This window comes from Sylvia atricapilla, chromosome 3 (genome assembly GCF_009819655.1).
Source record: "Sylvia atricapilla isolate bSylAtr1 chromosome 3, bSylAtr1.pri, whole genome shotgun sequence".
NCBI classification, from domain to species: domain Eukaryota; kingdom Metazoa; phylum Chordata; class Aves; order Passeriformes; family Sylviidae; genus Sylvia; species Sylvia atricapilla.
Window position 1 is genome coordinate 26,367,379 of NC_089142.1, and position 26,542 is coordinate 26,393,920.

Sequence of the window (26,542 nt, forward strand, 5' to 3'; positions counted from 1 at the left end):
TTTGCTTTTAAAGGTATCACATAAGAATAGTTTAGACTTCTAAATAATTTTTACAGATGGACTGTCTTCTTTCTTTTGGGGTTAGTTTCCCCATGTGCTGAAAATAGTTCTTACCCACTTAATAGAAGTCGGGGAGATCTACATTTGTGGTTTTGACTGGCATAGAGTTACAGTAGCAATTTTGGGTCTGTGTTTTGAATTCCTACTAAGAAGCATATTTGTAATATAGAGATGTATTAGTTACTGCCACACAGTGTTTGCACACAGTCAAGGCCTTTTCTGCTCCTCACCACCAGTGAGCAGGCTGGGAGTGTACAAGGACTTGGAAGGGTACACAGCATGATCCCAACTGCCCAAAGGGACACCCCATTGTGCCATGATCAGCATATGAAGCTGGGTGCAGAAGAAGGAACATTTGGAGTGATGGCATTTGTCTTCCCAAGTCAATGTTGCAAGTGATGGAGCAGTGGTTTCCTGGAGACGGCTGAGCCTCCACCTGCCTTTGGGTAGCAGTGAATGAATTCCTTGCTTTGCTTTGCTTTGCTTGTCCAGGGCTTTAGCTTTGCCAACTAAACTGTCTTTTTCTCCACTTAGAAGTTTTCTCACTTACGCCTTTTGATTCTCTCCCCCATCCCACCAGGGAGGACTGAGCAAGTGGCTGAGTGGGAGTTAGTTGCCAGCTGGGGTTAAACCGTGACATTTTAGAAATATTAATTAAGATTCCTGGAGAGAAAGCATTTTTCTATTCAAAAACTGTGTTAGTGGAGAAAATTAGGAATTTAAAAAAGCATTCTGTATCACACACTATAGAAATTAACATAAAAGCCATCCTGAAAGCAAGATGAGAGAAATAAGTAGAGATTATTAGTGCAGAGAGAGTTAAAAAGGCAGAGTGCTGTTACATATCATTTGGTCTTTCTTCCAGACTTAATTTCTAATTATATCTTAATGCTGGAGAATAGTTGACATGCATAAACACAAACATCATTTATTCATCAGTAATTTGGCATTTAATTAATATATTACTGCATTCTCATTGAGTGCATAAGAAAGAATGTTGTAAATATGACAGGTCAAAAAATCCCAGTAATATTAAATGAGAGAATGAAAAAAATACAGTACTTGAAACATTCCTAAATAGAATTTTACAAGGTAAAAATAAGGAACTAAAATATTAAGCCTTATGTATTTTTTTTCTGAAGAAATTATTTTATAGTCAATAAAGTGCATGACAGATGGGAGAGTAAACAAGAGCCCAGAGTTAAACTGGGTATTGGGGTCTACTTAGGAACCAGTGAGAATAGAGCTGTTACCCTGGTTGTATATCTCACGCACTCCCACATGCCCTTGGTTCCCTCATGCCCTGTTATGTTCACTCGGTTTCCACTTTCACTTCTAGCAGGGAGGTTGCTGGTGGTCTGGGAAGCTCTAGTGGAAAGTCACACTGATTCACACTGAGCTGCTGCCTGTAGTAACTGGTCTTGACTGTTACCATCCACAGTCCTTGTGCATCCCCTGGTATTCATCTCCAGGCACTTCTCTTATCCTCAGTACCCTCCCCCACTTCCAGGATCTTTCTTCCAGCCAGGTTTACCCTCTTTTCTGGCTAATCTTCAGTCATCTGGGACCTCAACATTTAGCCAAAACTGATGATAAATGATGGAGAGTGGCTGGTGAGCTCTTCAGTCACTTGTCTCAGTGCCCTTGGATGAATCCAATCTGGCCCATCAGACTTCAGAGTGTCTAAGTAGCTCAGCACTAACAATCACTAACTGCTTCCTCCTGGAGTCTATTCTGCTCCTACCAGGTCAGGCAGCTGGTTGCCCTGAGGATAACTGGTCTTTCTGTTAAAGACTGAGGTAAAGAAGGAGTTAAGTACCTCAGCCTATTCCTCTTTCTCAGAGACAGTGTTCCCCTCCAAGCAAATGGAGATTTTCCTTGGCCTTCATTTTGCTGCTAATGTATTTATGAAAACACTTTCTATTATCTTTCACAGCAGTGGCCAGATTGGATTCTAGTGGAGCTTTTGCCTCTCTAATTTTCTCTCTACGTGACCTAATGGTATCCTTGTACTCTTCTTGAGTTGCCTGCCCCTCCTTGCAAAGTTCTTAAACTCCTGAGGTCCTGTGAAAGCCCCCTGTTCATCCAGGCCACCCTTCTTCTCCACTGGCTTGTCTTTTGGCATATAGGGTTAACTTCCTCTTTGATATTGAAGAGGACCACTTTGTTATTAAAGACTATTTTCTAAGGGGCTTTCTGAAGTAGAGTACAGAAGAGGCACCCAAAGTCCACCCTCTGTAAGTCCAAGGTAGAGGTTTCATTGATTTCCTTTCTTACTTCACTGGGAATTGAAAACTCTGCCATTTCATGGTTGCTGTGCCCCAGGCGTCCTCTGACCACCAATAGTCTCTCTGTGCAGAAATACAGTGTGAGATCAGCTCCTAAATCAGCCTCCCCATGCTTTTATCTCATGTCACTTTATTAACTGCAGGCTTCAGGGTCTTCTGCTACTGTTTGGTCCAGACATTGTCCAAGTGTACTGACCACTTTTATTGATTAAAGAAGGAGATGTCTGTTTAGCGATAAAAAAGTTCAGTTTTGGATATTCATATGTGTGTTCTTTTATCTGCTGGCTGCTATTGCTTACAATTTAATATTTTTTTTTCCCTAAGTAATATCATATTTTAAAATGTCCCGATGTAAGATACAATGCTGGTAGATGATTTTCCCTTCTTGGAATGACTGTAAGGATACACTAAACAATATTATGCTTTTGCTAGCAGGATTTTCCTAAAGGAAGACTGTTAAATGCTGGCATAAGTAATATTTATCTTTCATGCATTTGGAAAACTATTTGAATTTTGGCCCAAATGTAGTTTTGTAACACACTCTGCCTGAGAACAAATACTGTAACTATGATGTTGAGAGCACCGACAAGAAACGTCAATAACGAAGTAATTAAGAAGTTTGATACTTATGACCTCATGTTCAATCTCTTTTCAATTCCTAATCCTCCTAGGCATCAAAATATATAGTATTTTTCCTCCTAAATATTTGAAGAAATTTCATCTACAAATAAAATTCTAGGATGGAATTCACTTTGTCAAACATTATCTGCCTAAGAGCTTTGAAACTTGCCTGAGCTGACCCCCATGGTTCCTCTCGTAGACAATCTATATGCAGAGAGGTGCATCTCCAGCTCATCACATTCTAAGAAAAAATACCCAACTTTCTCCATCAACTAGAGATGGTACTAAATAAAACAACTGTGATGAGTGAGGAAAAATTCCTACTTCTACTCACTATGTCACAACTAAAATAATTTGTGTTTTGGTTATATAACTGAAAAGCGACCAAACCACTTTTACATACTGAAAAGATTTCCAAAAAACATTTCTCATGTATCATATACCTTTACAGCAAAGAATGGAGTTTATCTTGCATTTTTAAAACCTAAAGTAATCTAACACTTCAAGCAATTTAAGTTTGCAATGAAGAAACTGCTGTTACCTTAACATGTGTGACAGAATGTGACTCTAACTTAGGAAAATCTTAAAACATGGAGAGATAGTAACAGGCAACGTTATCAAGACTGAGAAATGTTATTTTTAATGTGAAGAACTGGAAGAAAAAATAACAGTCCACAAACGAGAAATAAGGAAACTCCAGATGTCTTGTCAGCAGATTTCTGTCTCTCATTCCAACATGTGAGCAATTTACAAGACTGCACAGGAACTAAGATCAAATTCAGCAGAAGAACATGCCACTGCTCTGCATTAAACTATGAATTTTTGATTAAAATTATGAATAATTAATAAATAGTTAGGGAGTTGCCTTGATGTGGATTATTTGACAGAAAAATGTTATAAATGGATCCTTCACACCCTCCCATCTTCACACTCTCCCACAGGTTGTGAGAGGGCAAGATCATAGCGAGGTAGAAAACATAAAAAACTAAAACTATATTATATTGAAACTATCAGGTGGTCCTGCTGTTCCATGGTAACATCAGAGGTTTTAGATATTTTGCATCCACTGATCCTAACAGCTTTTGTTTATCATAAATACTCCGTGAACCCAAATAGTATGTCATTGATGGTTTGGATACCTGGCTATGACTTGGCAATAGGCAACATCACTTCTAAAACCAATAGGTCTTTCCAACTACAAAAAAAGTCTCAAAACAAGTGTAAAAAAGTAACCTGAAGCAAAACTGGGAGATTATTCTCAATGGCAGAGAATACTTCTCATTTTTACTTTCAAACTTAGCTATATTTTTCAGTTATTCTATTTTGAGTAACCTTAAATCATGAAGGGCAGCCATATTTAAAGCATTGATACTAGTCATTTAAGGGTCATTGCATGAAAGCAGGTCAGATTTAATAATATCAACCAAATGCTCATCACCATACTCATAAAACTTTATGAATACAGTCAGGTGGTTAGAAGATGTATGTGTAAAACGTAAGTATGTTTTGCTTACTTTCTTAATTAAAAAAAGAAACAAACAACAACTTGGTTTCCTCGTGAAAAAATTAGACAATTCACTTAATAATCAAGACTTAAAATATCCAAGTTATAGATTTAAATTATGAAAATAAAATCCACCAAAGCAAGCAGATTTTGCTTTGCCATTTGCAAGGGGCTTAGGAGGGTTTAGGAGGTACAAGCACACCTTTTAATGTAAAAAAAAAAAAAAAAAAAAAAAAAAAAAGTAATTTTATTAAAATAATCCAATTTGACAAAAATCTGTCAAATGTAGTAGGCCCATATTCCCAAATTAGAGAATTTACCTTACTCTATATTATAAAGTTTTTCTGAGGGGGAAAAGTTATTTATTGTAAATAAAACTAATCTCACTTGCAACCAGAACTATCTCACCACTTAAGAGCTCTGAATGCTGCCAAATTTCTTTCATATACTTTAATCCAGTCAAGAATACTTTATATCTTCTGGTTTATGAAATGGATTTTATAACTGATAAATGCTAGAAGCCAGTTACTGATGACACACTTGCGTTTATAGTGCTCAGAAGATATTTAATCATTTCCTATAATTTCCATACAATAATTACTCAATTTCATAACATCAGTGAACTATGTTAGACAGTTAGTTCTGAGAAATTAATGCATTTTCAATTGACTAATGCAATTTGGCCTCCAGCCTTCATCCTTACAGATGTAAAAAATTCCCATTATATCTTGCTATTTAAGTACCAAATTCTTTTGGCAGTTAAGGAATGCCAAGGTTTTTTTTTTTTTGGTTTTTTTTTTTTTTTTTTTGTCAAGTAGGACCCTGTATGGGTTCTAGCAGTGCAGCATCATCTCCTATCCATCTCGATTTTAACCTGAGTAAGAAGGGAGGGAAAATGGGAAATCTGGCTTCAGAAAAATGGTCAGAAGCACATATATCTAAACAAATTCATGCACTGCATAAAGACAGGTGTTTTCTTAAAATTAATTTTGTTTATGTTCATGTCTTCTTTTTGGCACTATTGGCAATTTTAATAGCTTATGGATTTATGAGCTGAAACCCTTCCTTCTCCCCATACAGATATATTACCTTAGATTTCTGCTATTGCCAACCATTGCTTCATTGAAACTTCAGAGATTCAAGAGAAATCTGTGTACCCATCATTAACAGGGTGTCTGGAAATTTGACAATGACTTTGGAAGTATGTGTGTAGGAGTTGGATGAGATGAAACAAATCTCAAATTTATCTTTATATTTTATGTGTAATTTTGGACAAATTTTCAAATATATACATGAGAATGCACAAATATCTACAGTTTAGCACAGATGAAGCAGCATTTTTCTACTCTGGACATTCCACACGTTACAGAAATTAGTCTTCTGAGAGTCAGAATTTCTTTCTTATTTATAATTAATAATTTTAAAGTTTACACATATATTCTGAATTTCATATGTTTCTGGTTTCTGCTTTTCATATGCCTGAGTAAGTGTGTCTGAATGTAAAAAAAAAGGTATTTTTACTCTCATAAATATACCAAGATCTGTCTTGAATTTTAGGCTACATTTCTAAAGAATTTTTTCTTTACCCAAGAGCTGCAATTTCACTTTTAAAGAAGCAAGGAGAAAAAAAGGAAAGCATACAACAGGATTTAAAGCTGTTCTTTTTCTGAATAGTTATTTCAACAAAGATCAATAGCGTTGGGGGGTTTTTAACTTGATACTAGTGTTTTGAGGCTGCAGGGGGCACTGATGCACTGTTTATCTACAGTACTGCAGAGCAAGAGTCAGGATATGATTAAACAGTCCTGCAGGTTACAGATTCAGAAAAAAATAAACTATTTATAATCAATTTAGGTTTTGAGAAATTAGGTAATTGTAAAATATTTATATGAATTTCGGAGGGATATTCATGTTTCTTTTACTGGGTAATACATTCATTTTTCTGTTGCAATCCACTGGTTGTGGAGATAAGATTGTTTTCTTAACTTTACAACCAAGGTCCTTTGAAGGATGATATATCTGTGTAGTCTTGCATTACTTAATATTACAACCTTAAACAAACAATCTCTATCCTGCACAGAAAATAAAATTTTGCTTAGCAGCTCTCCAGAGAAGCCCATTTATTCATCAATCAGCCAATATACTACCTGATTCACCAAGTCATTTAGGTAAGAATTTATAACAACAAGAAGTAATTATATTTTTAAAGAAAAAAATTACATATTACTTCAGTTTATTTATTATTTTATATTATAGGACCTAGGAGTGAGGTCATCTAAGATGCAGAGGTTTCATGATAATAAGAGTGTAAGACAATTTATGACTCAGAAACACACATCAGAGATCCAGCCATGTCTCATCATGTGTTTTGCATTTATTCTTTACTGTTTATCTATTCTTAACTCCTTTCTGCACATAATCACTTTATTTTTTATTAAATGGATGTTACATTAGTGTTCAATCTCTTCTGTTCATCTCAGGTCTTAGCACTTGCTGTACTTACAACTGTACTGAGTCACAGCTGCCTAGAGAGGCCTTTCTAGAAGGACATGAAGTATAATCTTAACAAAGCAACCCAGGAAGGAGCCACCACTTCGATTGGTAGTTTGTACTGATTATCATCATTCATACTACAGCTATTTTGGGGCATTATGACCAATTCAGACCTTTAGGTACAGCTTTCAGCCATTGGTTCTAACATTCTGGTCTCTGCTGAGGAAAAGAAACCTACTCTGCATCCTATGCTTCTCTTCATTAACCAGGTGTGCTACCTTTGTACACACCATAATCCCCACACTCTTACTTCAGCAAAAAACCTGAGACACTGAATTACTAAAGTATCTTTCTGCATCCCTTTTTATAAAAAAATCACCAATTTCTTTGAGGGTTTTTGAATTATATCTTTCATCTTTTATGGTTTCTAGGTTCTGCTACATTGCACATCAGGACACAGTGAAATACAGTATAACCAATATCACAATCAATAGTGTACACAGAAAGGAAATTGTTTTCCTCCTTTCTTGCTCACACACACAGAAATCACATTTATCATTTTGCTCCAGAAGCTTACATTGAGTTTCTTGTCTAATTAACTAAAAGTAGCTCTTCTGGACATCACTCTCCCTTTGTGGTTTGGCCTGTTATAAGTAATTCAGATGTGAAGCTTCATACAAAATTAATGTCACAAAAGTTACTAATATTGCCTTTTTTCAGGCTTTTCAACTAAATCTGCAATGTTTGAGCAATTTTAGATTAGACTTATTTTAATTTAAGTTTTTATTAAGTTTATTAAGTTAAGTATTAAGTTAATTAAGTTTTTTTTATTAAGTTAAATGCATATTAATATATCAAAATTTGATTTATAGGTTCACAATACATTACATTGCAAAGAATGTATTTTTGATTTCAAGAATATAAGGGACATCTTTAACAAAATCTCTGTTTTTGAAATTATGATTCCTGATGATGCTTAGATTTGAAAAAAACTGTTGTTACAAAAAAATGCTCTGCTAAAGAAAAGTTCGAACAGTCTTTGCAGTTATGAAAAATATACAAAATAGTGGAATATTATTTGTGATGGATTTTTTATAAAATCACACAAGGTTTGATGATGATGTTTCACTTTTAGCTTTGTAAAATGAGATTTTTACAAACCCACAATTACTATACAAGTCACAAAGTCCATGGTCTATTCATCTACACAGTGAAGAACATAGAATGGATAACAGCAGAATGCTGCCAGAAAGTATAAAACTGAACTTCCAAACTTTTCTCTTGTCATTCTGACTTTTAGCAGCTGGAGGCAACTCCGAATATTTGTTATTACTTCTGTATAAAATTTAAAAGTCAAAGAGAAAGTATTTTACCAATTCAAGTTTGCAGTAGGCAAATTATTTCTTTCAGTGTGACTTTCATTCTCCCTGGTTCTCTCTAATATGCCTCCCTTCACAATGCAGCCTGGTATAATACCAGGAGCAGCTACAGCTCCATTACAAGGCACTTTCTGCACGTAACTCAGAAGTCATGGAAACCTGCTCCAAAGTTTAATTATTTCTGAGTGTATAACAAAACACTTCTCCATTTCCAGGTTTCTGTAATTGGAATGACAGTAAATGCTAGCACTAAAGTTAAGTGTGACTGTAGTTCGATAGAGAAAGCAAGCAAGATAATTTCTTTTCCCATTTGATTGTTTTTAGACAATTCATCATCTTATATACTTAGCTTTTCTTAACCACTGCTCATAATAGATGTAAGACTAGATATACAGGGAAATACTCTTAAAGCAAAATTTTGTCAAACCATACATGCACTCATCTTTAAAAGCAAGTTTTAGATGGACAGAACAAAACTGATATTTTTTCTATTCTAAGAAACTAGAAGAAAAGTGTTTTATTATTCACATACCTGTCTAGCTAGAAACCCAAAGTAATTATTTCAGGAAGCTACTGAACCTTAACCCTTGATGTCTTGTGTCACAAAGATAACTTTCTTAAGAATTAAGGCAAAGTTTTCAAAGAGTGTTTCCATGGCTATGATGTATGATATTCTTATTACTGTGAAAAACATATGTAGTAAAATTTTAGGAACTTTGAAAAATGGCTTTAAATTTAACTTACGTTCTGTGAATCTGCACAGCTTTTACAGAAAAGTTGGCATGTTCTCAACCTTTTTGTTTTAATTCTTGGAAATATCTTTTTATTCACATTAATAATAATATTTTGTTTTTGGGGAAGCTGTGCTGAAATCCAAAATGAAAAAGTTGCATTAATTAATTAATAAAAATATATAAAAATATATTTAAAGGTAATAAGTCTTTAAAAATATTTTTTCTTGTGCTTTTCTATGCCTTTACATTTCAAAAGCTAATGTTCAAGCACAGTGCTTTTTTGGATTACAGAATTTCCAGGGAATTTCCTTTTCCAATTTGGCAAAAGGACATGAGCACTGTTGATAACCTAGAACAACCTAAATGCTGTGGCAACTTGTAGTGTTTCTGGAACTGTGATCCTTGATGTAAAACATTCTCCTTTACTGCAGCTAAAAATATACAGCTGAAATCCTACACCTCTCCAACCATTAAATAACCACATAATCCACAGGTAAGAAAGGTTGAAAGATTGCCATAAGGCTTTTAAACTATCTCAGCAGCCTTCTAATTCTGATCGGTCCTGACAGTGAGGAAGCTCCAAGTAAGGAGGATTCACTCTGCTGTCCTTTGGACTGTAATGCCTCCCAGAATTTCCCCATGCTGATCAACTGAGATCTGTCACATCCTTAACTCTCTTACCTCCTAGGTAAGAACTTGTGTTGATCTAGTGAACAGACATCTGACAGGCAATCTCTCACTTCCATGATTTGTGAATGTGCTGTGGACAGATACAGCAACTTTATACACCAAGCACAGTTTGTGGGGCTTTGAATCTACCACTCAGTGTAAAGAGGCCATAGCAGACAGTGACTCTCACTGTAACAATGTGTTACAAGCCTCTAACACATACATTTCTTTTCTGGAGTTGTAAGAACCACAGTCATAGAAGGATTTGGGTTGGAAGGGATCTTAAAGATCAGTTAGTTCCATCTCTCCACTGTCACTGGCCAGGCCCTCCTACTAGAGCAGGTAGCACAAAGTCTGATTAAACCTGGCCTGGAAAAGTTCCAGAGATGAGGCATACATAGCTTCTCTGGGCAACCTGATTTTGTGCCTCATCACTCTCACAGAAAAGAATTGTTTCCTAATTCCTAATCCAAATCTTCAGTTTAAAGCCTGTCCCTCTTACCACTACATGCCCTAATAAAAAATCCCTCACCAGCCTTCTTGGAAGCATCCTTTAGGTACTGGAGGGTGCAAGAAGGTCTTCCCAGAGCCCTCCCTTCTCTAGGCTTAACAGTCCCATATCTCCCAAACTGTATATAGGAGAGGTGCTCCAGGCCCTCTGATCAACTTAGTGGCCTCCTCTGAATTTGTTCAAATGGGTCCATGTAATTCTTGTGTTGGGCAACCCAGAGCTGGATGTAGTACTGTCAACAAATTTGGTTCTATACTACAAGTGTTCTGTCAAAAGTGGTGCACTGTGGTCCCTCCCAGCCTCACCCATCCTGTGTTTCTGTGAATCTGTGATTCATGAATGGATCAGTTTATATACAAAATTTTGGCATTTGGGGTGAAAGCAGCTTTATAAATTCCATTATAAATTTAGTAGTCTGGAGTAAGAATCACCAGTAACTGGAGACATTAAATATTATATAAATAAACAAAAATAGATCCAAAGGTGTGACTGGAGTGCAAAAGCACTCCATCAGTGGAGCCCTTTTTTTAGTACATTAAATCAATAGTTTATAAAATAATGAAGTACACAAGCAGTAGTAGAAAGACAATTTCATTAAAAAAAACCCAGTCTTATTCACAAAAATATTTCTTTTTTCACAGCTGCGTCAGAGTGTTTTGCAAAATATTTAACTGAGATATTATTTATTTTCAGTAACACACTGTCTCAGGCATTGTATGCATACATTGAGATATATACTTGCAAATGCCTCCTTGATAAAAACGAATGGAAAAAATGCCTGGTATCCTTTAATACTCATCTTATTAGTTTCTGTGCAAGTACGTGGCAATTTCAGCAGAAATCACAATCTCATTACAATTGTTCATTACACACACACACTAATGGACAGTAACTGTCACTGAATTCTGTTGATAGAATTAAGAAACAATATTCGTTTGGTATAATGCATATGCCTACGCATTATAGTGGATAATTACAGAGGGATAATTAAGGTCAAAATAAACATCACCAAGTACTATTATTAATCTAGAAATTGGGAGCTTTCCTAAAGAAGATTAATAATAGTTTTGTGGTATACTGATGAGAGACAATTTTTTCCAGAAACAAGCAGAGAAATGTAATGTTTACAAATACACGTTTTCTCACCTGCATATATTTGACACATGGATTTCTCTAATATCCATCAGAAACAGTTTTCACAAAATACTTCAAAAGATTGAGATAAAGGCCTTGTATAATATTTTACAGTGATTTTTGAGGATTTATTACAGTAGGGAGGATTACATCTCTCACTTCTTTCTTCCTTTTTTTTTTTTTTTTTTTTTTAATACTGAAGTAAATAACTGAAAAGTCATTATTTGAATAGGAATGCCAGAAGAGGAGGAAAATGCAACAGAAGAATAGAATATATATGCACAGAGAGCAGAAAGGAAATTGTACAGGATGGCAAAACTCACAAAGGAAAAGAAAATCTTGCAAACAAATAAAAAAGATGGGGGAAATCAAGAAGGGCAAATCAAGTAAAGGGATGAAAGCAAATGAAACAACCCAGGCCCTGGAAAAGGAGTAAGAGGCACACGGAGAGAAAAGTTATCATCCAGCAAGAGCAACAGATAAGAGGGAAAGAGTAACAAAATAAATGCACAAAGAAGATAAAATTCTTGTTATATTTTCCATGATAGAATTGTACAGAAATGTTATTAACACAATATCAAGCATCATGCATGTGGTGAATACAAATGAATAATATTTGTAAAGCTTTATCTTCAGTTCTGTATTTCAGAAACATTTAGTCCAATCTCCATGTTAACCAGAGAAAACTCAAAAATCTTGTTGAATAAATAAAACTAAGTAGTGTCAGTATTCTTAATTTAATAATTTTCTTCTATAATTCTTATAGAATTATAAGATAAGCACTGCATATTCTTTTTTTTTTTTTTAATGCATGTTTCAGAATTAAGCACATAAATGCAGGTAATGTAAAAATTGAGATGTTGCAATGCAAGAATTCAACTGGTAGTCTCTGACATATAACAGAAGCTCAATGCTTTTTATAGGATTTTGCATTTAATAATAATCTAAGATGTAAGTGGAAAGAAGACTTTAAGCTTGAAACTCAATGATTTCTCTTTTGATTTTGAACCAGCTTGTATGTTTGATTGACTTTAAATTTTTCAGTTCATGTGGATTCACGTGAAGAAACTTCAAGCCAACCTGGGTCTTTTATGGACTCTTAGGATGAACACTAACACACAGTGTGCACCAGCACAAACACTTTCTTTCGGCAGTGGAATGGTAACAGTAGGACTTTCACAACTGACTGAAAAATAACTTTCAGCAGATGAATTTTCCCTTTTTAAAGTATGCAGTTCATTCCAAAGACAGAAGTCAAACACCTTCAGGTGTCTGGTGTCAGATGCTCTGAGTTGTGATGTTTTACAATATACTGAAAAACATCAAGTTCTACAGTGGAAAAAATGCTGAGAAATTGCACAGGAGACTGACTTCACAAAGTCAGTGTTGTCTGTGGAGATTTTTGTAAAAATATCACAGAAAACTACAGAATGGAAAAGGGAGTATTCACACATAAGGAAGAGGATTTGGAGCTCGTTGGAAAGTGCATGAGTGCATGAGTGCATGAGTGCATGAGTGGGGGGAAAGTGGAACTGAGGGTGTACTGAAAACACGTAGAGCTCTCCAAAGTGTATTGCATAGCTCCTGAGAAAATTGCCATATATTAGGAAACCCATCAGCCCTCTTGATGGAATGGAACTTGGGTAATGCACTCTTAAATGCAAATGCACTCTGCACTCTTTCTTAAATGCAAATAGAAATCAGAATTTTTGCTGAAATAAAGCTCAGCTTCAGCCTGGAAACGCATATTAAGATAAATTAACAAGGAAGTAAAATTTAAAAAGTCTACCACAATTCTGTCCAATAGGCAACAATGAAGAACTAAGATTATTAGTTCTTCTCTGAGAGTCCAATTCATTTGTACATTTGCCTCCATCAGTAAGACTTCTCTTAGGAAAACAGTAGGCAATATTTTTGTTTCACAGACAGGATTCTTTTTTTAAATGAAAAAACAGGACTTGGATAGGTCCAGGCATATATGTACATGTATATGTTTATATTTTCTCTCTGTGTGTTTTTGGAACCTTTGAATTTAGTACATGCAGTAAACTGTTACAGTAAACTCTTGCAGCAATATACAGCAGGCATAGCTTCCAGACACCAAAACAGAAATGAACTGCAGTAAATATCAGCTTTTAATATTATGACTCAAAACTTCATTTATATCTGTCATCTGAACTCTATCTAGGGGTGATAGTCATTTATCCTGCAAATCTATTCCAGTAATATCTTCTGAAACACTTGAAGAAGCTTTATATTGCATTAACACATCAGAAGTATCTTTCTTCAGGAGAAGGAAAAAAATAAGAGATTTCAGTTCTTAAAATATGTTGTCAGAGATCCATTATTTTCAATTGTCCTTCTACTACTACTATTGGTTATTATATAATCTCTTCCAAAATTGCCTATAAATTAATAACTGTGACACAGGTATAATTTAAAGAGAATCATAAAATAAACTTTGACAAGATTTACATAACTATATAGTCTTGCATAATTCTAGAAAACTGCCTATTGGAGGCTTACCTTTACTAATTGATAACCTCTTTTGAAAGCTAAAGCTGCATAGCTCAGAGTACTTTATGGCTGCCAGTCTGCATTCAGAGAGTCAATGTCCTCCTGCTCATACCTTTATTCTGCCTTTTCCTGTTCCACCTTGGTTACATTTAATGGCAGGAGGTTTCGATGAGCCCTCAGTGCAGTACATCCCTCCTACCTGCCTGCTGTCCTTGTGGTATCATGTAATATTTTACCTATGAACTCCATGCTTAAACAATGATGCATGTGAGTAGCAGAAGGATCTGGTTCAGATTAAATGAGTTAAAGCCTCATGTTTGAAACCTCAGTGCTTCTGAGCATGTACAGAAATCTTGCATTTTTCAGAGTGATAAGGATTATTGCAAGTTTCGGTCTTTGATCATATCTAATTGCCTGGTGCTGCCTGTATCAAGCATCTTGAATTTAAGCAGAAATTAATACCTGCTTCCAAAATTACATGAAAGGTAACTTCCATGTTGCCTCCATTTCCAGTCTAGTTCTACCAAGTTAACATAATTCTCTCTCTTGGGGTGTATGATATTTGCATTAAATATATGAATTTTAAAGGAACAAAGAGCATTCCTGCCATGATATAGCATTTTAGACAGTAGACAGTCAGATATGTATGCCAATGAAACTAATCTTATGGTGCAATTTTTTAGATTTCCTAAATCCAAACATTTTTTAAACAGTAATGTAAATCTCTGAGATAAGGAACATGCAGTATATAATATTCTATGAAAGGTACTGTCTTGTCCTGATGTAGTGATTTCCATAGTTTTGAAAAGGTTAATGAACTGTCTCTAAAATATGGTTTTGAAAGCTCTCTGCATTCCTTGCACATATTAGATCATCCTTTTGGTATTTTAAAATACAAATAGATCCAGTTAGAAAGATAGCAGAACACATTTGAGTAAATTTCCATCCTATGAAAAAATCATAAGCTTAGAATTTACTCACAAACCCATACATTTTAAGAAGTGTCAGCATGTCCACAATAATGAAGTAATGCAGCTGGGGCACCAAGGACAAAACTCAGCAGGATAACTGAATGCCACTAGAGCATGCTAAATATGTAAAAGCAGGGCATTCAAAAGGATTAGTAGTCTACAAATAGGTGATGATAAGTAGAAGGTCAGTTAAAGAAAATCTATCACAGTAAGAACAGAAACAGTGCTAGTGAGTGACAAACACAGGGATGTTCTTGCAGAAGGAATTGGATTGCTTTGTCTGCCACACTGTAGAGTTCTCTACTACTATTATGCAGCTCCAACTGTAGCAATACTGCATCTACAGAAAAATAGGAATTCTGAAAATAAAATATAAATTAAACCATGCTTTCTAGTAGCCATTTGCTACTCATATTTGCAAAGGATATAATCCATTATTGTCCTATTTGAACAACTTTCTTTGATCACTTTCTCCTTCCTTCTCAAAACAAATCCATCTTCCCCAGAAGCCTGTCTTGCAAAAGGGGAATTAAAGCTGAGTTTCATAGATGCTTTTAGGGAAGCAGACTGTATTTAAGGACTGATGATGTCAAGATGAATGTGGGCTATACCAAAAGCAAAAAGCAAACAATGATAGCAGCCAGGTGTGAGCAGCTATGAAATTCATGGGACAGGAAGGAGCAAGAAGAATGTCTGCCAGGCTTCCAAACAGTTAAATTTCTATGGATTTCCCTCCCCACCAAGAAAAATTCAGAACCTGTTGAAATTAATCTCAGTTTCAGCCAACTAAGTACTACAGTTTCCATTGTTGAAATTCAGCTTTTTGTGATTTGGACCAGGGTGATGCCAGGTCTGTGTGGACTGTATGGGGCTGGACACTGTTAGGCTCATCTGCAGCATTCTGAAGAAGCAGGGAGGTAAAAGGAATACGTTGCTTAGCATAGAAGATTGAGAAGGCCCAGCACTCTTCCAACATTCCTTTATATATGAGATTATATATCCACAGTTCAACTATACAGTGTCATGTCTTTTTACTCACCTAATCAGTAACATATGCGCAATAAGTACTTGCAAAAAACAGTCCTAGACTGTAATCACTGAGTTCTGATGCAAATAAAGTAATCTTTAATGTTTGTATTATACTATATAAAGCATATTTTATGCTAATTAACTATAAAGAGGAGTCTCAGAATCACTTCAAAATTCAATGAATCTCTGTATGTAGGTCCATAGGTTATAACAGATAACACAGCATTCTATACTAATAAAAATTTAAAAGCTATTTTTTTACAAGCCACCTCTTTCAGGTCTATATCCTTTTCTACCTTATATACACAGACCAAACAAAGCTATTCTCATTGGGTTTGTTTTTGCTTGTTGAAGGTTATTGATACTTAATGGAATGGTTATACAAGGTGTTCAATAGGAAAAAACTGTTAAAAAAGGATTGTGTCAAAAAGCTCAAGGATGTAAGCACAATAATGAAGGTATTATTAAGGAGAAGGAAAGAAAGTAGAAAAGATTGTCCTGATTTTTAAGTTAACCTGTTTTTCCCTAGTAGTTTAAAAAACCAGGACTGCTTTTTGCCTATGAGTTAGGACATCAAAGCTCTAATGCATATGCAAAATGGAAAAAAAATTTCCCAATGTAGTAACCAGAAGAGACAGCAGAGATGGTCCATGATTTTTTTTTCACCATGATTGTTGAAAGTTAATACCTGAATGAAAGACATGAAGTAGCTTCCTTGCTTGTTTTCATCCTTATGAATTTCTGTTTTGCACAGAGGCATAGTTTCATAAACAAGAGTACATGCCCTCATTTTGAAGGACATCATAGTTCTGACTAGGAAAATTTCTGATGAAACACTGTGCAGAAAGACAAGAGAGGAAACATTGCTTCTTTCTTCTTTGAGGTTCATCACAACAGAGTCCAGGGTTTTCTTTTATGTTCAGGATTTAGACCCACAACCATTTGTTAAATAAATAAATTTATTAAATAAATAAATTGTTAGAGAACATATTCCAGATAAAACACTTTTGGGAACTTGAAGGGTAAAAAGATTTATTTCTTCATCAAGTTTGGACAAGGAGATGACCTGCTGTTCTAAATAAAAATGGTGGCATGTCTGTGCAAGGATAGCAATCTGAATTTTGTGTTCAGAGTAAGGTAGTTCATTAAACAGTGGGTTTACACACTCTTTGTAACTTTGAGCGGAATGTGTGTTCATTAAAGGATTAGTGGTGGAGGTGAGTGCAGAGTTCAGATCTCACTGGTTTTTAATTAATGATCTAGTGGGTTACAACCAGCTTCCAAGGATAGTGTTTGAACATTAATTGATCTATTCTGCAAATTCTAGGGAAAAAGTCGTGGGTAAAAAGCCATATATAATGTCCTCCAGGATTCCAGGACATGTACATCCTACAACTGAAATGATATTCTCTTCTGAATGACTTCATTTGCTACAAATGCAACTCACCGCTGTTTTCCTTTGCTTTCCTTTTTCCATGTTCAAATCTATTATATTCCAGAACAGAATCCTAACGTACACCACTGTATGGCCCTTTATTTCAGTCAATGCATGACCAACAGCAGTGTGAATATGCAAAACTGAAATCAAATGGGGTTTTAAAATGTATTCAGAAACAATGTTTTCCAGCATTTTTCACAATCTCTTGTAGAGTAAATGTCATGTCATCCATATTCGTAACAGGATTAATCGAAGTTCCAAATTCATGAGTAAAACACAACCAGCATTATCTCCCCACTTCCCAGTCCTGTATTTTCCTGCCGATTATCTTTCTTAGTACACCCAGCATTCAGGGTGTGATAACTCACTCTAAATAATCTGCCAAACTTCATCGAACTGCTCTGAGAAAAAAAAAATCTTCCATAAAGAAAGTGCTTAAGTGCTTTAAAAGCATAAAATAAAGCAAGATATCAGTCTCTCTAGGGTCGGGATTTTTTGGTTTTGGTTTTCAGTTTGGTTGAGGTTTTTTTTTTTTTTTTGGTTGGTTTTGGGTTTTGTTTGTTTGTTTGTTTGTTTTTGTTCTGTAACTATTCTTGAAATTATCACCCTGTGATAATGGTCACCCTGTGTAAGGAAGAAAGCAAATTCAGCACAAACAATTTCTTATGATTTGGAAAGGCATAGAGGGCAGTTTACCTGCAATTGTCAACATTACTTCTTCCCACAGCATTAGAGAAGCTGAAAGGTCCGACGTTATTGATTTCTACGACTTTTATACAGCCAGTGAAATTGTAGACAGGTCCAGAAACCTACAAAGGAAAAAATTTACACAGTTCTTTTGCTTGTTGCCATTGTGATCAAAGTATTTATTTTTCTATGGAGCAAGACTGGTCATGGGGAATGGTAAACAGGGAAGATTTGAAATTTCTAAGTTTATTATGTCCCTTTTCAAAAACTTTCTAGTACCATTAATCATGTTTCAAAGATGCCTAAGGACCTACTAAAAATGGGAATCACTGCAGGAACACTGAACACCCAGAGAACAATAAGTTGTTATGTACTGCCAAGGACCCATTTTTAACAGTGAAGTCAGGTTTAGATAGCTGCAGAAAGAATAATAAAAGTATCTTGAAGAACAATTTTCTGAAAGCATTATGGAAATCATTAAAAGATTTTAAAGCCCAACAGGAGCATTAATCCTACCAGAAAGGCTTTAGGGCTAGTAGACCAGCTAAGTATAAAGGAAATGTTCAAAGAGACAAGGCTCTAGCAGAAATGTAAATGACTCACCAAATTAAAATTGAATGAAGTGTAATTCTGGGAGGTTCCCATGACAGAACCCCTTTTTAGCTGGGATATATCAGAGATCTGTCTCAAGTTGAATTACTACTAGAAAACTTTAAAAAACACCAAAAAAACACCAAAAAGTGAACAGTGGCAAAAAAAGAGAAAGATGAAGCAGTGGTTGCCTGGGATTCCCATGGGAAATTACTGTGGTTGTCACTTAAAATGGCATCCAAGCCACGGGAATGGTAAACACAGATTTTTGGGGAAGGGGAGAGGATTTTAGGTTTTTGCTTTGTATGATTTTGAAAATGGGGACAAGACTAGGGCATGCAAGGACACACCTAAAACGACAGGTCAGTAAGTCCCAATTCCATTCAAGACAGTGATTATGAATTACACTGAAGAACAGAATTTGCATATATGTAAATGAATGTAACAAGCAGGGGAATAGTTGAGAGGGTTTCTGAAAAGGGAAATCGTAACTCACAGGAGGAACACTGACTATGTGTAAAAGGATGCCTTGGCACATAGCCTTTGATTTCCAAAGGATTTTAACAAGTTTCTGTGTTAAAAGATTCTAAAGTAACTCAGTGCCCCTGGGAGAACAAGGAAGGCCTTCAATAAATTAGAAGAATGGTTAAAACAGAAGCAGAAAAAATGTGACTAAATGGTGAGGTTTCTCAATATGGAGAGTCTTCAGAAATTCTCTCTGCAAGTCTGTATTAGGGCCTGTTATCTTCAGTGTATTTAAGTTGCTCAGTGTTTTCTGCACTACTCAGGATAGTAAAACCAAAATCCTGAGAATAGGATTTCACAATGTGCAAGCGTGTCACAATATGCAAAATTACAAGATATGTAAGGATGATGATACATATGAGAGTTCCTGAACAGAGTAACTGTACAGACCAGGAATCTTCAGTCAGGAAAACCCACAGTCAGTGAAAGACAAGACAGAGCACTGTGCAGCTAAATAGTTTTAAATTTCTCAAAATACAGAATCGAAAGGACACAAAATGACATGAACCAGTTTGAAGATGAAAGCAAGGTAAGGGGTTTGCTTTTCATACAATGCATAATTAGGTTGTGGAACCCAGCCACAGTGTGTTGTAGATGGTACAAGTGTAAATAGGGTTAAAATCAATAAAATAAAAGGGTAAAAAGAGCTGTCTCCCTCCCGGCAGACAGATAGGCTGCTCAAGTACAATACCGTTGAAGCAAGGAGAATTGCTTTTCTCTGCACTGCTCAGCCACTCTGGAACACAGCACAGCTTGCCATGCCATACACTATAAACAGAATGAACTGGCCTTCCAACCCATGGGAGGGTTCAAAGAGCTCACTAACAGTTTATTGTTTATTTCCTTAGCAGCAAAGGCTTACAGGAAGTTAAGACTTTAAAAGAGATACATTATTACACTGCAATTATGTGGAAATTTATGTAACCCTCTAGAAAGTCAACAAAGTTCAAGTGTGGCAAAGGGAAGATGGTTTCCCTGTGGAGCAAACACAGAGGATTACAATGAAGCTTCCTGGAACTTGAAAAAAACCCAAAAACCTCATTCAAGAACTGGACGTGAACACTCTCCTCCAAGTTAACTTTGTACTTTAAGAAAACAGTACTATTTAATATACCACAAGGGTTGGCAGAGGTTATTCATATGGATTACAGACAATAGAACACTTTTTCTCTTCCTCCTTTGCCAGCCACTGGCATGGAAATAAGTGTAATGGACTGCCAAGGACAGTGATGGACATACACTCAGCAGTCTGCTTTTGCTGCCATCATGATAATAAAATATATCAGGTAATCTTTACAGATGTCTTGCCCTACTAACCTTCGCATTTTAATTTTTGGAAGAGATGCTTGCTTTTCTCTCCCTTGCCTTTTATAAATAGTAAATAAAATAATTTTCAAATTAACAGGATGCAGGATCTGTTATAAATTTATTATGAACACAAATAGAAATGGTTACAGGATTCTGAGCTGGAAACTACATGGGATGTGTAACATTGCCCCCCCAAAAATGAACAATTGAACAGTCTTTTAATACTGGCTGCATAAATAAACTCGGTAAAGCTGGGCAGCTTTTTCTCCCTGAGCCTCATGATTGTCTCAGTCATACTATGCATGTGTTTCAACAAAAGTCCTGTTTCTCAGGATAGTAAAAATGAACAAAAAACCCCAAATCCAAAAAAGCCCCAAACAAACAAACAAACAACAACAACAAAAAAGCAAAGGACAGACACAATATGATTTTATGATATTTATGATAGCTACTGTGCCAAGACTCTGCTACAGGGAAAATTCACTATGCCAACCTATGGTCCATTTTGCACACTGAAGAGCAAAATAGTCACTTGGTTTGGATATCAGCATTTAGCTGAATATTTTCCCAAAAACTATAACAGTGAATATTTTAACAACATGTTTGCTTCCCCTCACTACTGGATAGCCTCCTAATAATTTCTCTTACATTGATATGTGCATATTTTGAAGGTAATGTATTCCTCTAAAGCAATCTTAAAATTAATACCTTTTTTTTTTTTTTTTTTTTTTTTTTTTTGGCTATGACTGCATTATAAACATTTTGGTCAAACAATTACTTGAATTTGCTATGCTATCTATACAAAACCCCAACATCTTAGAGATATATAGCAATAAGAGCTATTGATATATATAATCAAAAAAACATGGCTTTTATTTTTCTATTTTTGAGAACAGATACTTTTTGTGTTTAGCAGATTATTAAAATGTAGACTTCACACGTAGTTGAGCTTCCTTCCATTTACAAAAATACATTATTATGCAGACAAATTGTAACACTTAAATTGCCTGAAAATGTCAGGGCCAGAGCAACACCAGAATCTTAGTTTAATAAAATTCACTATTCACAATCTATTCAGATATGTTTGACATATAGTAACCATGCTCTTTAAACGCCCTTTATACTTGACAAAAATGAGTACAGATACTTACCTTGTAGGAAAAGTTCACACATATATGCCAAATCATTTATTAACATCCCTTACTGACGAGCTCAAATTAAGGTGCTGCTAGATAGAATTAACCTAGAAGGAGCTCCAAATGAAATGAAGTTACATGCTGTCAATTCAGTATGGATTCATAAATAATATAATGAGGTTTTGGCTTATGATCTGAGAATTTATTTGAAAAGTATGGTTAACTGGAAAGAAAACAAAGCATAGCACAATTTTTCCTAATTTTTCTCCACTCAAGATAAATTAATATATCTTAAAAATTCTCACTGTAGATATTAAAGTGTACCAAAATACACTATTTAATAGTCTTTCACATCTTTGTTATTCCTGAAATATGTCTGATTTTGGAGTCTAATTAGTAGAACTCTCTTCAATAGACTACAAAAGTTTTAAAGTGCAATATTTTGAACTTAAATAAAATAATCCTTTTGAATAGTTTTCAGTATTTTAATAAAATTTTAACTTGCTTTTATTAAAACCATGATGAACCATTTAGAAATTAATAACTCAAAAAGCCTTTCAACTTAGATAACAGCTTCTTTATAACTTAGATAACAGCTTTTTTGTTTTCTGCTAGTGAATAGAATAATTTGAAACAGCTATAATGAACTCTTAAATTAAGCAAGCCATAATCTCACTTCTTTATTCTCTTTAAATTTGCCATAAAAATTTGGCTAAACATCTCAGTTGTAACCCACTTGAAGCCCACTGAAACTGAACTTCAATACTGAGCCCACTCCATAAAAAACAAAAATAATATTTTAAAAAACCCACAAAAAACCCCACATCTAAGTTTCATGGGCTGTGGTGGTGGTGCTTCCACCTAAAGAAGAATTTGAAATTTGTTCTTTAAAAATGTCATTTTAAAACCTATCTCTCTCTCTTAGATACTGAATTACATACAGCACAAAATAGAAATATAGAGACTTTCAAATTAGCAGCAAGACAATCAGAATCGAACAGGACATTATTCTGCCTTTATATTTCACTTACTGAATGCTTACTGAAGCTTGCCTGCATTCAAGGCAACATGCTATATATGGGACATGTACTTTCTTCAAGCCCAAAAGTTTCAAGACTTTGTTAAAAATAAATATCAGTGAGTGACATAGCCAAAAAAATGTTTGTTACTGATTTAAATTTTTTAAAAATCACTTAATCCTTATTCATTTTAACTCTGGTAGTTCAAGCAAAATGGGGAATACTTGTCTGGTTAATTTGCATAGCTACTAATGAGAGAAAAACGTACTTCTCTTTGAGAAGTCTTGCTGAAGTAGGCAGTGTCAGGGCAGTGTGTGCCTTTGATGTGTCTATACTGTTCATTACTTTACTTCCTAATATTTACTTTTAATAACACTTTCCATACTCAGTTCAAATTTTAAAACACAAGAATTTTTATTGTTAGATAAAGGAGTATAAACCAAAGAGTTTAATGACATTTCAAAATGTGTAGGAAAATGAAAAGTAGTATTAACTTTTAAACAATAGTAATAAAAGAAAACTCTTAAAATATAGGAGAAGGAATATTGCTTCAGCCTCTGTCCTGGTACTAGTGAAGAAATGGGAAGGCAAAATGGGAATATGTACAGGTAAAATTGCCTACATGCTATCATATCAATAAAATAAGTGTAACACAAAGGAACTGAAATCTTCTCCATTCTGACTCATATTGACTATGAAATGAAATATTATATAAACCTACACAGAACACCAAAGTTTCAGTCAATTCACAGTTTAATATAACAGATGATTTTACACCGATATTTTGATTCTGAGCCAAATAACCCAAAATAAATTTAATTAAGTTATACTACCAAAACTGAAAAGGAAGTCAAGAAGTAGGTGAAATCCAGATTTTTTTTTTTAATCTAACTACTTTTACTGATTTTTAAAAAGAATTTACTGCTATTACCCTGAATCTGCTTTTGTTGTATCTGCCATGGATATTGAATCCTATCATTAGAATTTAATGAAACAAGAATAGTAAATCATAATAATATAGGCAGAAGAGGGGGAGAAAATAAATCCTCAAACTGCTTAGGGTGGTAGAGGTTTACATTTCTGCTCTTCATGTCTCATTTGTTCCAGCCACTGAAATCAGGAGTTTCAAAAGTAGCAACTCTGATAGTTCTGCTATGGGAAACCAGCAGCTCAGTACTCCTTCCAATCTTCTGTGCTGTAGAGCAGGTAACTGAGACTATCCTCTCCATTGAGTCTGAATTTGCAAACCACCTTGTGCACTGCTGCGCTTCACAGCGGAAACCAGGCTGGTCATCTGCCTGGTCCCAGACTCAGGGGGAACCAGCTCACCACATAACTGACATTCACATTCCTCTGGCATAATTTCTTCATCTAAATTGACTGGCAGCCTAAATCTTGAGTCTAAGTGCTTCACTGTCAATTTTCCATGATCTTGACAGTTCTAGCTCAGAATGGATCATTAAACCTCAAAGGATTAATTAAAATCAGTAAGTCTGAATGATTCAAGAGTACTGAGAAATTCCCTTACCATTTTTATGAAAGTTCATCCTTGGCCAGGTTCCTTATCTTTCAGACTTGCTCTTGGCTTGCACTGTAACAAGTGCAGTGTTGCATTTCAGAAGGGATATGAAAGTTCTGAGGTGAGGAAGAACCTTCCTAAAAGCCTTATGGCTAGCAATGTCTGCCCCTATTGTAAACAATTTTGATGTTTATGCTTATAACCATAATGCATGATTCACTTACTGCATTTGTTATTGCAATTCTTAATAAGTTCAACTACTGCAATTTTTCTTTTTTCAATTCTCTCTGTTTAATGTGGTACAATACCTTCTCCCTGAGAAAGATGGAAAATATATTGGCCTGAGAGGACTTGAAAATGTAGAATAAAAATTGGAAAATTTTTCCTTTCTGGAATAGTACAGACTATCAGCTGTGGAAATCAGTTCATCTCCCTGCACTTCACCTTTGCAGAGTGATACTGAAGTCACACACGTTGAACACCATGCTAACACATTTTACAGTATTACAGCACTTAAGGAAAGGTGTTCCTAGTTCATCACCATGAACTAGTCTTCAGTCCAAGTGAGTCAGCTTCTCTAGTTCTGGTTCTTGTCCAATCAATAACCAACCACTCAAATCTACAAACATTTAACCTAAGATGTTTGTATCAAGCATATGTGTTTATATGCTGATGGATTTGGTGATCTTCATGGATGATTTTCAAGTCAGGATATTCTATTTCTAAAGAAAGATTCAGTGTGAAACACTAAGTGAATTGTAGATGCTGAGTTACAAAAAAGGGAAGAGTTCTAACAAGTTTTACATCTGTCTGACTAGAAGAGATAACATCTTATCTAAACCAGAAGAGATAACATCTTATCTAAACCAGATACCTTTGTATACAAAAGGGTGTCTTCAAAATTAAAAATGCCCATAAAAATGAAAATACTCTGATAAAATAGGCTTTTCTTTATTAAATATATATGGTATAATATATTCAGAAGGGCCGAATTTTTTCAGACTCCTAAGAAATTGAAGATTCTCTGTGGAAGAAAGAAGAGACAAGGAAAATTTCTTCATAAATTTTCATGATCTATGCTTTTCTTATATCATGCCAGCAAACCTTCTAGAAACATATGCAACTGGATGTCTGGTTTAGTACACCTTAAATACATTTTCTTTTCTAGTGCACTTTCTTCAGACAAGAGGTGTTGCAAGATAACACAGAATTCCTCACACACTAGGTAAAGAACATATCAGCTGGCACACAACGCCTTTCAGCAAATGCCTTCACTTCCCCAAAATACTCCAGAGAATCCAACGAGGCATGTATCAAAACTGGGTGAGAAGTAGTGGTTTACAGTGTTAGGAACATGACAATGAGGACAGCTGCCTGACACATAATAAAGCTTTTAGGAGCATGTGGGCATTCCAAGGATATCAAGGCGTTAGTCACGTGTATTTATGTGATTGGAGATGTATCTACAGTGGACAGATCACATAAAAACATTGAACATGATGTGCCAAGAAGGCAATGAATTCACAGACTTCCACAATACATTTATCTTACTATGGTGAAACAATATGAATTGTGTTTAAACCAAATAAACTCTACTAATAACTAAAAATTTAAAACTTATGTTAATTTTTAATGAAACAACTGATGGGTTACTACTCTTTATTGTCTGCTTTGTCATTCAGTTAGGTGTTACTGCCCTTGTGACAAATGTAGTAGAACAAGAAAGTATATCTATAATTCATCTTAACATAGATTTAGGTAAACGGCAGTTAAACTTGGCACAGCTGAGAAGTGGACATGTAATCTTGTTTTTTATATCTTCTGAGGGAACAAGAACTTTTAGCAAGCACTTGGATTTGGTTACCTAGTTCTTTGGTTTATTTTGATTCCATTTTGAGAGATGCAGTCCTGAGAGACTTATACAATAAGCTCATCCAGAGATTTGAACTGTACTACCAAAGTCACTGATGAAGACTGATGTTGATTTTTCTGGAGCATTTCCTTTTGCTCTAGCTCTAAATTTTATTTTTCTCCACCTTGACCTGTATGCATTTCATATACTTGTCAAAAGATTCACCTAATCCTAAAATTCTCATACTTGCCCTGAGTTTCATGCTCTTAGACTCCTTGTCTAAAGCATTTACAAATTTTTGTGAAACTAGATTATGCACTATATGATCTAGAGAAAAAAATCAAATCATGTTCTAAAAACTGGAAGTTTAAAGTAAGCTCTTCACTTATTAAAAAAACCCCACATATTAAAATAATTAAATATGCATGGCAGATTCTAAACTGTTCCTTTACTTGCTACCATCACTCAGATTCTGGAAGTGACTTCCCTCCTCTCCTTCCCTAATATTTCTCTAAGCCTCAATGCTCACCTTTTCTATTCTTCTCAAGATGAAATCT

The 26,542-nt window shown here is 35.1% G+C and overlaps 1 protein-coding gene across 1 annotated transcript in view; it reads right to left on the reverse strand.

Moving 5' to 3' along the window:
• Nucleotides 1-26,542, reverse strand: part of EYS (eyes shut homolog) — a 718,715-nt gene that overhangs the window by 197,498 nt on the left and 494,675 nt on the right. The window contains exon 35 of the mRNA XM_066314978.1: nucleotides 18,045-18,157. Within this exon, the coding sequence (XP_066171075.1) occupies nucleotides 18,045-18,157 (113 nt within the window). The remainder of the gene's footprint in view (nucleotides 1-18,044; nucleotides 18,158-26,542) is intronic.